The sequence below is a fragment of the Hippocampus zosterae genome, chromosome 9 (genome assembly GCF_025434085.1).
Source record: "Hippocampus zosterae strain Florida chromosome 9, ASM2543408v3, whole genome shotgun sequence".
NCBI lineage: Eukaryota > Metazoa > Chordata > Actinopteri > Syngnathiformes > Syngnathidae > Hippocampus > Hippocampus zosterae.
In genome coordinates, this window is record NC_067459.1 from 2724338 (window position 1) to 2737467 (window position 13130).

At 43.1% G+C, this 13130-nt stretch overlaps 1 protein-coding gene across 2 annotated transcripts in view; it reads left to right on the plus strand.

Moving 5' to 3' along the window:
* Positions 1-11428, plus strand: part of plxnb1b (plexin b1b) — a 211945-nt gene extending 200517 nt beyond the window's left edge. For both annotated transcript variants that reach the window (XM_052074990.1, XM_052074991.1), the window contains 6 exons: positions 365-525; positions 685-832; positions 994-1058; positions 1169-1244; positions 4482-4556; positions 9486-11428. In XM_052074990.1, coding sequence (XP_051930950.1) covers positions 365-525; positions 685-832; positions 994-1058; positions 1169-1244; positions 4482-4556; positions 9486-9590 — 630 coding nt within the window. In that variant the 3' untranslated portion in view covers positions 9591-11428. The remainder of the gene's footprint in view (positions 1-364; positions 526-684; positions 833-993; positions 1059-1168; positions 1245-4481; positions 4557-9485) is intronic.
* Positions 11429-13130: the final 1702 nt, after the last annotated feature.

Below are 13130 nucleotides of genomic sequence, written 5' to 3' on the forward strand. Positions count from 1 at the left end.
TTGATCGATCGCTTGTATCGCTGTTTGAATCATTGTTTGAAATGCTTTGCATGTGGCCGAATGGAGCTCTGCCATCGCTGTTCTCCATGTGAGTTCCTCATGTTCTTCTGGGTTCCGCCCCTTTCAGGCTGGAACTTCGGAAAATCGATTATTTTGTCAAATATACAACATCTACATTTTTTCATGCTTTATTTGGTGGACAATATTTAAGTACTTTCATTGTGACCCTATTGGGCATTTCATGAAATTACTTCACACTTGGCCTTTAAGGGAATATTGTAAAATAAAGAAATATGTCAGAAACAATTTTGCAAAACATGTGTGAAATGATTGTGTCCCTTTTCCTTTCCTTTGTGGTTGTCAGGGGACGCTGCAGAAATTTGTAGACGATTTGTTTACAGTTATCCTCAGCACCAGTCGACCCGTCCCACTGGCTGTCAAATACTTCTTTGACTTGCTGGATGACCAAGCTGGTCAGCACAGTATTTTTGACCCAGAGACGATACACATTTGGAAGACCAACAGGTGCAGTATAGAGACAGGACCAAGACTACTGAGTCTGCCTTTAACAAATATCCAAAGGCTGTTGCAGCCCTTTGATCTAAAACTAGTCTAAAATGGGTTTGTTAGAAATAACCGGCCAGTGTAACTTGTTGAATGCAAATGTATCCTATGTAATTCTAGTCTCCCACTGCGTTTCTGGATCAACATTGTGAAAAATCCCCAGTTCATATTTGACGTGCAAGCCTCAGACCATGTGGATGCAGTGCTGTCGGTCATCGCTCAGACCTTCATGGACTCCTGCACCATTGCTGAGCACAAACTGGGACGGGTAAGCAAAGGAAATTCCCAAACAACAACAACAAAAAATGATGTGGCTTTTCATCCGATAATGTATTTCGCAATTGAAAAGTTAGTCCTCAAAGAAGTTAGAACGGTCAATTCTGGGGTCCGACATGAATTCAATGTTAATGGCACTGCCTTTTTACACAGGATTCTCCTATCAACAAGTTGCTGTATGCTAGAGATATCCCCCGTTACAAACAGATGGTAGAAAGGTATGATCACATTTCCTTTACGACCGAAAAATGTCCTTTTGGTACAAAGTCTGTTCGAGTGCACATGAAGCAGCTTTGAACCTCTGTCAACCAACGTAACGTTATTGCAGATACTATGCTGACATCAGGCAGACCATCTCTGCCAGCGACCAGGAGATGAACTCTGCTCTGGCTGAACTCTCAAGGGTGAGTGCAGGGATCGGTTCTATTCGAAATGCAGTATGTTCTAGAAACAGACCATCACTGTAAAAAAATGCTTATAATAATAATAATGATAATACATTTTATTTATAAGCGCCTTTCAAAACACTCAAGGACCCTTTATAATCAAGAACAAAAACAATAAAACCACAGATAAAATTATAAATAATAAAAGAAGAGATTAAATTAAATTGTGTATGCGATTTTGAATAGGTGGGTTTTTAGATGGGATTTTAATGTGGGAAGGGACTCAATATTACGGATGTTGGGTGAGTTCCAGAGTTTGGGGGCAGAGCGGCTGAAAGCTCTGCACTCCATTGTGCTGAGACGGGCAGAGGGTACACAGAGGTGGAGGGAGTATGAGGACCTGAGGGAATGAGAGGGAACGGAAATTTGAAGATCAGACAGATAGGGTGGCGTATGGATGGCTTTAACTGTTTCGAGAAGTATTTTGTAATTGATTCTAAGTTTGACAGGGAGCTAGTGGATCTGTTGGTTGGGGTGAGGGTGATGTGATCAAAGGAGGGGGTTCTAGTGATGATCCGGGCTGAAGAATTCTGGACCAGTTGAAGTTTCTGGATGAGTTTGTGATGGACACCGAAAATAAGTGAATTGCAGTAATCAATATGGGAGGTGACGAGACTGTGGACAAGCATAGCGGTGGTGTGAGGGGTGAAAGAGAAACGGAGACGATAGATATTACGGAGGTGTAAATATGCGGACCGGGTTATGTTATTGATGTGGAAGTGGAAAGATCGGTATCTGGGTGTTATCGAGGGTGACACCCAGGCTCTTAACCTGAAGGGAGGGGGAGACAGTGGAGCTATCAATTGTGAGGGAGAAACTGTCGGCTTTGTGTATGGTGGATTTGGTACAGACGAGCAGGAGTTCTGTTTTATCAGCTGTTCAGTTTGAGGAAGTTATGGTTGAACCAAGAGTGGATTTCTGAGAGGCAATATGAGAGGCAGGAGGGTGTGAGGGAGGCATCGGGTTTGCTGGAGAGGTACAGCTGGGTGTCATCCGTGAAGCAGTGAAAGTGTATACCAAAATTACGGAAAATATTGCCAAGGGGAGAAGGTAGATAATGAAGAGGAGGGGTCCTAGGACAGAGCCCTGGGGCACACCAGAAGAGACAGGGAATGACTCTGAGGTGAAAGAGTTGAGTTGGATGAACTGAGAGCGTCCAGTGAGACAAGCATGAAACCAGCGTAGGGGGGTGTGGGTGATGCCTATGGTGGAGGGTCTATTAAAGGGGATGTTTGAGAAATGGAGCCAAAAGCTGTGCTCAGGTCGAGGAGGATGAGGATGGAGGTTAAACCGGAGTCTGCTGCCATGAGAAGGTTGTTAGTGATTTTTATGAGGGCTATTTCTGGACTGCAACGGAGACTGGAATTGTTCGTACAGATTGTTATAAGTGAGGTGGGAGTGAAGTTGAGAGGCAACAATTTTTCAAGAATTTTGGAGGAAGGTGAGAATGGGCTGTAGGTTTTTGAAATCATTTGGATCTGAACCAGTTTTTTTTCAGGATTAGAGTGACAGCTGCAATTTTTAAGGGGACAGGAACAATTCCAATGGACAATAAAGAATAAATGATGACTGAGAAGCAGCGAGGATTTGACCAGGACTCTGGGGAGGGGGTCTATCTGACAGGATTTGTATTTGGATTTGATAATGAAGTCTGACATTATTGAGGGATGGGGGAGTTCAAAAGAGGATAATTATTATCCAGACGCTCCCCGACTTACGAACATTCGAGTTACGAACAAGGTACATACGAACATTTTTGCGGGTATGTCGAAAAATGTTCGGACAGAGATGCTGTAAGTTAGATTTTGTATTGCGCGCCTTTGTCAGAGAAGTGCTTCTTTCCACCGCTAATACCGACGTGAGGCGCTGTGAGAGGAGGAGGAGGAGGAGGAGGAGGAGGATGAAACGCCTGTCCCCATGAAGAAATTCGAGATGGAACTCTTCGCCCAGGGGTTTTCGCTCGTATATAAAGCCATCACACTCTTCGAGCAGCAAGACCCAAATATTGAACGTTACACAAAGGTTTCAAATCAAATGAATGATGCCATACAGTGCTACTGCATCATTTATGATGAGAAAAAGAAGAAAACTGCAATCGTCGTTAGATCGCTTCTTTCGGCCAGTTTCTACTACACCCTACAAGGAAGATACTCGTCAACCCTTATCTTCTTCTCCTGGACCCTCAACTTCTTCCTTCATTGATGTTATGGAGGAGGAAGTAACTCTTGAAGCCCATTCCAGCCACGACGAAGTCCCTCTCGGCCCCATGATATAAAATCCTCCTCATCCTTCTCCCCCTCCATCATCTCCTTAAGCCTTCGAGTACATCTTCCAAAAGTAAGTTAAACTTCATTTTATTATAGTTATATAAACCTTAAACATACTTATTTAAGCCTTAACATACATTCCATACAAAAAAAGCAACTTATGAACGAAATCACCTTACGAACGATCGTTCGGAACATATCTCGTTCGTAAGTTGGGGAGCGTCTGTAATTGTACAGCTGCAACAAACATACTTGTACCAAAAACCAGGCTATAAATATAACCCAAAACAAGTCGAAAGGGAATCAATCCAAGTTTTTGGGTTATTTATTTCACCCACAAAGTTGTGGCAAGTCACTAAACCACAAAACAAGTCATTTTGGAGAGCTTTGTACAAAACAACCCAATATTTGGGTTATTTCATTCGGACCCACCTTATTGGGTTATATTAATTTATTTGACCCACTTTTTGGGGATATGTGAATAACCCAAAAAGTTACATTGGTCCCTTTTTGAACCAATTAGGGTTATTTTTTACGTATGTGTTGCCATAAAGATGAAACTCGGTTTACATGACTTTCTGAATATATTCATCTATCCATCCATCCATCCATCCATATATTCATCATTTGTTTATTTTTACCAGTAGTTTAATGAGCAGTCAAATTTGCATTTTACCACTTTGCATGAACATTTCTGATTCTGTGGTCTTCCTACAGAGTAATGTATTTCTCTCTACCATTACGGTGATGTGTGATGGTATATAAAAAAATTTAAAAACACTGAGTTGAAATCGAATAAAGTCTCACGATACAATGTTCAACTTTGGGTGAGGTAGATCCATATGAAATTAAGATGCTACTTAAAAACACAAGATGTCCATTTCTCTTTTATGATTTGGATTGACTGCTAATATGACTTTTGTTGCAGAACTATTCGGGAGAACTGAACTACTTGGTTGCACTGCATGAGCTCTACAAGTACATCAATAAGTACTATGACCAGGTACGTAATGCGCGATCTATCAGTCCATCAGTCGGATATGTGCATGATGATGTGTATGAGGATAGCCATGTGGCCTATGAGTGTTAGGATTGAGCCCAATGAACTCCAGCAAAAAGTGGCTGGGGAAGCCTGTTTGCAAAACAAGGAACAAAGAATGTCAACAATCTTGCTTGGTCAACACCGCTCAGACTGGTGAACGCATTCAGTCAAGGCCGAGCAACAAGCGACATGAGCTGACAAGGGTCCCACATGTCCTGAAAAACCTTGAAAACGATTGATCAGTTTTCCACCCATTGAAAACACATGGAAAATGAGGGAAAAAAAGGAAAAACCGCTGGAAAACCTGTCCTCAAATTATTTTTCCTCCCTCTGCTTATCATTGTGTTGTCGGTGAACGCAGATTGGTTTAAACCAGTGTTTCTCAAATAGTGGGGCGTGCCCCATTAGGGGGGGTGCGAGGCTCCGTCAAGGGGGGGCACGTTTGACTTCGGTGAACATGCTTTTTTATTTTTTTACTGTCCTAAAATAACGTGCAGTTGCACCTCCACTACGTTTGGGGGCAGTGGCGCTGTCATTGGCAGAGTTTGCGCAGGGAGGAAATATGACGAAGCGTATGTAGCGCTTGGTTTCGATGTGACTGCGGTGCCAGACAAAGAAAGATCGATGTGCTTACTGTGTCTAAAAATTTGGGTAGCGGACAGCATGAAGCCAAATAAATTAAGGCGTCACTTAGACATTACACCCCAATCACACTGATCAGCTGCTTGAGTTTTTGTCAGCGAAAACGTGCCGAATATTGCAACAATCATCCCGCTTTGTGATTGCTACTTCAGTAAACTAAAATACAGGTCCCGGCTACATGTTGAGCAGGAGCCGAGAGTTGCTGTGTCCTGCTTCAAACCTCGCTTCGAAAAGCTGTGCATTGCAAAACGTGCTCATTGATAGTAGACAAATTATACTATTTATATTTATGCGTGTCACGTTTCGGTTTTGCGGTCTGGGCAGCAGGTGGCATGAGCGGACTTTCTGGCGCACCTGGTGCCAATCTGTAATTAATAGATTCTGTATTTAAGGACTACTCGTCATACACCTGTTGTGGGAGTATTGTCAATGGCCCTCTTCCTCAACTGGCGGACCGCGATCCACGACCGGACCGCCGACCTCCTCTGTCCGGACCGCCACCTCCTCTGTCCAGGCCTCCTCTGTCCGGACCCTCGGCAAATTGTATAAAATAATAAATTATAAATTGATTTTTACGTTATACATTTTCTATTTTTGGACTATAATCTGCACATTACCGCGATCGCTTGTTAAAATTATCCGTTGTATTATTTGCGTGCACGAAAAGATGTATTGCAGAGGACGCAGCAGCGCGACTCTGTGTGTGTATAATGTTTGACGAACTGGAGACGGGGGCATGTCGGCGATAACGATGCGCTGATTGGCTCCTCTGAACTTAAGGTGTGCCCATACATCAGCGTCACGCATTCAAAATGGATGATTGTGTCAGGAAACAGACGCATGCGCGACACCACAGTGTGCTCACAGCTTCAGCACAGGAGAGCCACACACATCGCGGGACGTTTCGATTGTGTGCAGTTTTGCTCCCGTCTACCCGGGGATCTTTGCAGCTGTTTAACAGCAGAACACCGCAACATGTTAAATGAACATCCCAATGGATTAGTGGAAGAACAGCACTGCACATTCCTGTGCTCCCTTGTGTCAGTATTTAAAATGGTTCTTAACTCCTCTTCTGATATATTTTTCAATGACTTCAGAGGGGATGTGAAAAAGGGGCGGCCCGGTAGTCCAGTGGTTAGCACGTCGGCTTCACGGTGCAGAGATACCGGGTTCGATTCCAGCTCCGGCCTCCCTGTGTGGAGTTTGCATGTTCTCCCCGGGCCTGCGTGGGTTTTCTCCGGGTGCTCCGGTTTCCTCCCACATTCCAAAAACATGCGTGGCAGGCTGATTGAACACTCTAAATTGTCCCGAGGTGTGAGTGTGAGTGTGAATGGTTGTTCGTCTCTGTGTGCCCTGCGATTGGCTGGCAACCGATTCAGGGTGTCCCCCGCCTACTGCCCGGAGACAGCTGGGATAGGCTCCAGCACCCCCCGCGACCCTAGTGAGGATCAAGCGGTTAGGAAGATGAATGAATGAATGTGAAAAAGGGAATTGTACAAATGAAAATAATATTTTTGTTTTCATTTTTAGTATTTATTTTGGTAAAATGAGTATTTTGTTTTGCTTTTGTTAAATTAAGGGAAAAAAGACAACTGCTGTTTAACAAAGTTAAACTAAAAAATGTCTTATTTCCCTAAAAGGGCTATTTCTATTATTAAGCAGGCACAACTTAACAAAATAAAAGAGTTCCTCTGCCTCAACACAATACCTCTCATTAATTGGTGTGTACTGGCAAAGTGAATAATTGTTATTTTCATGCACCCCATTATTGGTTGGTTGTGAGGAGTGTTGATTTGTATAAGCTTGACCATACTAAATGGGCATATAGCCCTGCTCCCCATGACCACTGTGCATGGAACCGGACCTTGGTCTTATAAAAAAAAAAAAAAAAGTGGACCGACAGCTTGGACTGTGCCAAGCAGCAGATGCAGTCTAAACTGCACCGGTGCAGTTCATGTGTCACTTAGCAGCCTGGACTGTGTCAACGCAGCCGATGTGTCAATTAGCAGCTTGGACTGTGTCAACGCAGCCGATGCAGTCTAAACTGCGCCGGTGCATTTCACATGTCAATTAGCAGCCTGGACTGTGTCAACGCAGCCGATGTGTCAATTAGCAGCCTGGACTGTGTCAACGCAGCCGATGCAGTCTAAACTGCGCCGGTGCAGTTCATGTGTCAATCACGTGACGTAATGAAGCGGCACATGCACCGACACGTGGTTTGCTCTGTGATCCCGGCGCATGCATCAACAAAGAATGAATGAATGAATGAAACACATTGAATGATACAATATGAATGCATGGATGTGAATGATATTGTCAAGAGTCAATGTCATCTTTATTGTCAAATATGCTTTATGTATGACATGCAGCATAGATGAAATTTCTTTCTCTCAATCCTCAGTGCATACATGCATGTAAACATGCTGTGCATTAAACACACGCAGCTAAGAAAGGATAGCAGCTACACTATATAAAAAAAGACATGTAATCTGAACAGTATAGACCAGGGTAAGGCAACATCAATGTCTACATGGTTTTATGAGAATTTTCAATGGGCTCCATGCAGTCACTGGGTGGCGCCATATGTATAAGAGAATATAATCATATACTGTAGCTCAGGGGTGCCCATTAGGTAGATCCTGATCTACCGGTAGATCTAAGACAGGTCCCAAGTAGAGTGTCGAGAAGAAAAAAAACAAACAACCATTTGTGTGTCTTTGTCCATGTTAGTAATATATTTTTTGTGTTAATATACACTGCACCCTAATCATCTTATCAGTCTCATTTTCACTATATTTTTCAAATAAAATAAAGCAGGAGAAAAAAAACCCAACATTTGTGTGTACATGTTAGTAATATACCTTTTTATGTGAATGTACACTGCACCCTAATCATCATATCACTCTCATTTTCACAAAAAAATATTTGAAAAATAAAATAAAACAGGCGGCCCGGTAGTCCAGTGGTTAGCACGTCGGCTTCACAGTGCAGAGGTACCGGGTTCGATTCCAGCTCCGGCCTCCCTGTGTGGAGTTTGCATGTTCTCCCCGGGCCTGCGTGGGTTTTCTCCGGGTGCTGCGGTTTCCTCCCACATTCCAAAAACATGCGTGGCAGGCTGATTGAACACTCTAAATTGTCCCTAGGTGTGAGTGTGAGCGTGGATGGTTGTTCGTTTCTGTGTGCCCTGCGATTGGCTGGCAACCGATTCAGGGTGTCCCCCGCCTACTGCCCGGAGACAGCTGGGATAGGCTCCAGCACCCCCCGCGACCCTGGTGAGGATCAAGCGGTTAGGAAGATGAATGAATGAATGAAAAAATAAAACAGGTAAATCTTAAATACGGTTCCGCGTGATTACCTCACCGGAAGTTGTTAGCGCTCAGCAGTTTGCAATTGCAGCTTGTGATCAGACCTGTTGTGCTCTATCTTTTATCGTCATGATTCTCATTAAGAGTTTGCTTCTTGTACAATTCACCGAGGGCACGAGCAAAGAATTGAAATCTAGGAGGGCCCAGGGAAGCACTTTAAAACGGTACGTGTGAGATACGATAGTTAATAGGCTGAAAAAGTGCGTGGCATGCCTCTGTTTCAGGCTGTTTCTCATCATGGCGTGTGTGTGTGTGCGTGTGTGTGTGTGTGTGTGTGCGTGTGTGTGTGCGCACGCGTGTGTGTGTGTGTGTGTGTGTGCGCGCGTGTGTGTGTTTGTGCGCATGCGCGCCGTTAAGGGTAGATCCCGGGAGGTTAGTTGATCAAAAAGTAATGGGCTAACTAATGGGCACCCCTGCACTATAGGGTCACAGATAATTTTCTTGAAAAGGAACGTAGAGTCGAATTCACGTGTCAATAAACCGAAACATTTTATGATGTAGGCTGAAATTGAGCTTCCCCTCCTTGACAGACCAGCATCCGCCACTGGTTTGCGCCTATAGAGAAGGCCTTGAAGTCCCTGACGGAACGCCATGTATGTTGTGGTGACTTGACTCACACTGTATCAGTGTATAGTCCTGGAAAATAATTTCAACAAACGAGTGGGAACGCTAATGACACTACTGTATATGAGTTACAAACAATAGTGATGGCTCCGTTTAGTGGAGTCCCTGCAATGTGGCTGTGTTCCACTTCACAGGCATTTGGTGTGTAACATTAGAGTGTAAATATGGTGGGTTACATATTTCTAACTTTCTTGTTTCAAAGTCACAATGAGCCTATTTTCCCCACAACCTCACCACACATTTTCTTATTTGCCCACAGATAATCACGGCACTGGAGGAGGACACCACAGCCCAGAAGATGCAGCTTGGTTACAGGCTACAGCAAATTGCTGCCGCCGTCGAGAATAAGGTCACAGACTTGTGACAGGAAACTCCCACCAGTGCTATGATGAACAGCGGAGGAGGAGTACATTGCTGGTTGAACTGAAACACGTGAGCACTGAAGATTTTTTTTGGACTGACTGCCTGTTTTTGAATCAACTTCACAATTTTGTTTTTAAGCAGCTGAATATCAAGACTGCTGAAGTTGAGCGCCTAAATCCTTTTATATTATACGTGTGTGGGACAATGTATTGTCGATTTTGGCTTATTGTAAGAAGATGACAATTCCCTGGACAAATAAAGATGGGCTATACAATTCACACGATTCAGGCCTGCCGTCATGGTCATGTTAATTCATTTTATTAGCTTGTTGCTGCTGTGCAGTCCCAAAAAAAAGGTGTGTATGTCTGGGATTGCTTAATATGTGTGAACAGTGATCCCTTGTTGTTTTAGCTGGTTGTCAATCATCCTGTACTGTTTTTTTTTTTTTTGTCCAACTGATCACAGTCATCAATGTTGTGTGGTGGTCAAAATAGCTGTAGAAAACCCTTTCTGTCCTCCTTAAGTCATTTTTTTAAATTAGGAACTCTTTGTCACATTTTTTAAAATAATTTCCTTACAACTCATTGCATGCAAATTTTCCAAGTCCTGCTTTCTACCTCAACCTGCTGCGCTAACAAGGTTTTATTTTAGTGTACCAGCTTTGAGTGTATTTTACGCACAGAACAGAGTGATACATACTCAACATTGTGGTTTAAATGAACATGTTTCCAATTTGTTTTGGTGACAGTACAAGAGATTGGAATGAAATCCGGCTTGCTGGAGTGTTTTTGGTTACTTTTAACATGAAAGTGTTGTTTTTACCCTTATTTTGTTTCACATGTTTTAGGCCTGCTGATTCAAATTGATGTTCCTCAAGTGCACAGTGAATTTATCTTCAGGATTGGTGTAAACGTAAACATTGAAGTGTCATTTAAGGTTCTGTCATATATTGTTTCACATTCCTTCTCATTGTAGCAGATTAAATCTTTCCCTTTTTTTAACCCTGTGCTGCTGAAACTTAGTTGGTGAAGGTGTACATTGTTGGTTTTATGTGCCATTTTGGGATAGAAACCTTGTATTAGATACAACGTTTTGAATTGAAGCTTATGTGTTGACTGGGACGCTAGTTCTTGGGTCTCGAGCTTCTAAATCTGTTCTGCTTTTGATTGGGGCAGAGTCAAGTCATGATCTTTTTGTGGTGTTTTTAATGTAAGTAACAAAGGGGTAAAAGTGAGGTATGTTTAGGATAATTGATGCTGTGCCCGTGTGGCACTTTACCTTCTAAATATTGATGGGTGGTTCTGTAGTTAGGTGAACTTGATTCATAAGGCATTGTAGCAATGGACTAACTGTTGGGTATTGGTAACACTAGATGCACCATCAAATTTGCATTAGATTTTGTAATATCTAAAAAGCATTTTAGATATTACAGATGCATTTTACTGTCAAAAGTATACTCACTACTTAGTGTTTAAACAGAACGAAACCTTTCAACACTAACTGTCTTCTGACTGTTCCCTCGTGAAGAGCTGCACATGCAGCCAGGTGATTTACAGAAGCACTTTAGTGGCTCGTATTCTGTTCAAGAAAAAGTCAATTTAAATTTCGATAAAGGATTGGCAATGATGCAAATCGGCTCTCAGAGGGAGAAATGTAACTAAGTTTGGAGATGTAGAGCAGGCTCTGCAAGGAGCAATTTTAAATAGTTTCTAATTTTGTGTGTTAATATCACTGTACATATTGTTTTCAAATATTACTGTAGTGATTTAACCTGTTAATTGAGAGCAAGTGCAAATTCAAACAGATGATGAAGTAATAAAATATTCTTGATTTTGTGGCCATTGTGCTTTTTTAAAAAAAATGTGTGTGTGTGTGTGTGTGTGTGTGTGTGTGTGTGTGTGTGTGTGTGTGTGTGTGTGTGTGTGTGTGTGTGTGTGTGTGTGTGTGTGTGTGTGTGTGTGTGTGTGTGTGTGTGTGTGTGTGTGTGTGTGTGTGTGTGTGTGTGTGTGTGTGTGTGTGTGTGTGTTGTCGAGAGGAGGGAACAGTTGTGGCAGGTGCTCTGGGACTTTGAGAAGTTTTTCGCCGCCAGTGGGAATGAGCTGGGCCTCACTAACTTTTTGAGAATATGGAATGGACACCAGAATGCAAGACCAGTAAAGATAAGACCCTGACGCTTGCCTCTGGCCCAGCAGGAGGACGCAGATAAGGAGGTCCATACCATGCTGGAAGCGACTACAGTCCACTCAATAAAGTGACAAGCAAGGACGGCTATCCGCTTCTGCGGATAGACAAGGCATTGGATCTGGTCTCACAGTCCATGTGGTTCTCATCGCTCAATCTGCGCAATGTTTCCCCTACACCGCTGAGTAGACTTTGCAATAGTGATGTGTCGTTCGGGGCGGCCCGGTAGTCCAGTGGTTAGCACGTTAGCTTCACAGTGCAGAGGTACCGGGTTCGATTCCAGCTCCGGCCTCCCTGTGGGGAGTTTGCATGTTCTCCCCGGGCCTGCGTGGGTTTTCTCCGGGTGCTCCGGTTTCCTCCCACATTCCAAAAACATGCATGGCAGGCTGATTGGACGTTCTAAATTGTCCCTAGGTGTGAGTGTGGGCGTGGATGGTTGTTCGTCTCTGTGTGCCCTGCGATTGGCTGGCAACCGGTTCAGGGTGTCCCCCGCCTACTGCCCGGTGACAGTTGGGATAGGCTCCAGCACCCCCCGCGACCCTACTGAGGATCAAGCGGTTCGGAAAATGGATGGATGGATGTATCGTTCGCGAACGAGCCGGCTCCGAGAGCCGCACACACACACGCGCGCGCTGCAGTTTAGAGAAGGGGGAGGGGTTAGAGAAGAGACACACACAGCAGCACACTGAGCAGCACGCGAACAAGACAGACGAGGAGACGAGAGAGCTAGTTAGTGAAAAAAAACAGTGGAAAGTGGAAAGGTGAGAAAATGGAAAGGAAACGCAGTGAAATATGGACTCATTTCAATTTAATTGATAGTTCAAAGGCAGCGTGTAGACTGTGCAAGATTAAAATATCCCAAAACAGAACACAATTGATGAGGAACTGGGTAAAATGATTGCAAGGGATTTTCATCCATTTTGTGTTGGCTGTGTGTTGTTGCAACATCTGTCCCCTCAGAGAGAATCTTCTCCAAAACAGGGCAAATATTAACAGAGAGGAGAAAGAGGATCAACCCCTCAAAGCTGAGGCACTTTTTCTTCATGCCAATCTTCGCTATAGACAAGCTAAAACCTTTACCTGGATGCTGCTTTTTTTCTTTTTGTTTTACAAATTTTAATTTATAATTTATTGTGTGGTTTTCAAAGCTTACTTATGTTGTTTTACTGTAAATAGTTAAAAGATTATAAATATACACATTCAGAGATTGGAACTATTTGACGACCTTGTTTTGAGATGGGTTGAGTATGTTCAGAAGAATATAAATAAAGCCATATAAATAATAAAAATTTGATATAATGTCTATTTTTTGCATTGGTACTTCATTTTACACATAATATTACGTTATTTTTGGTGTTAA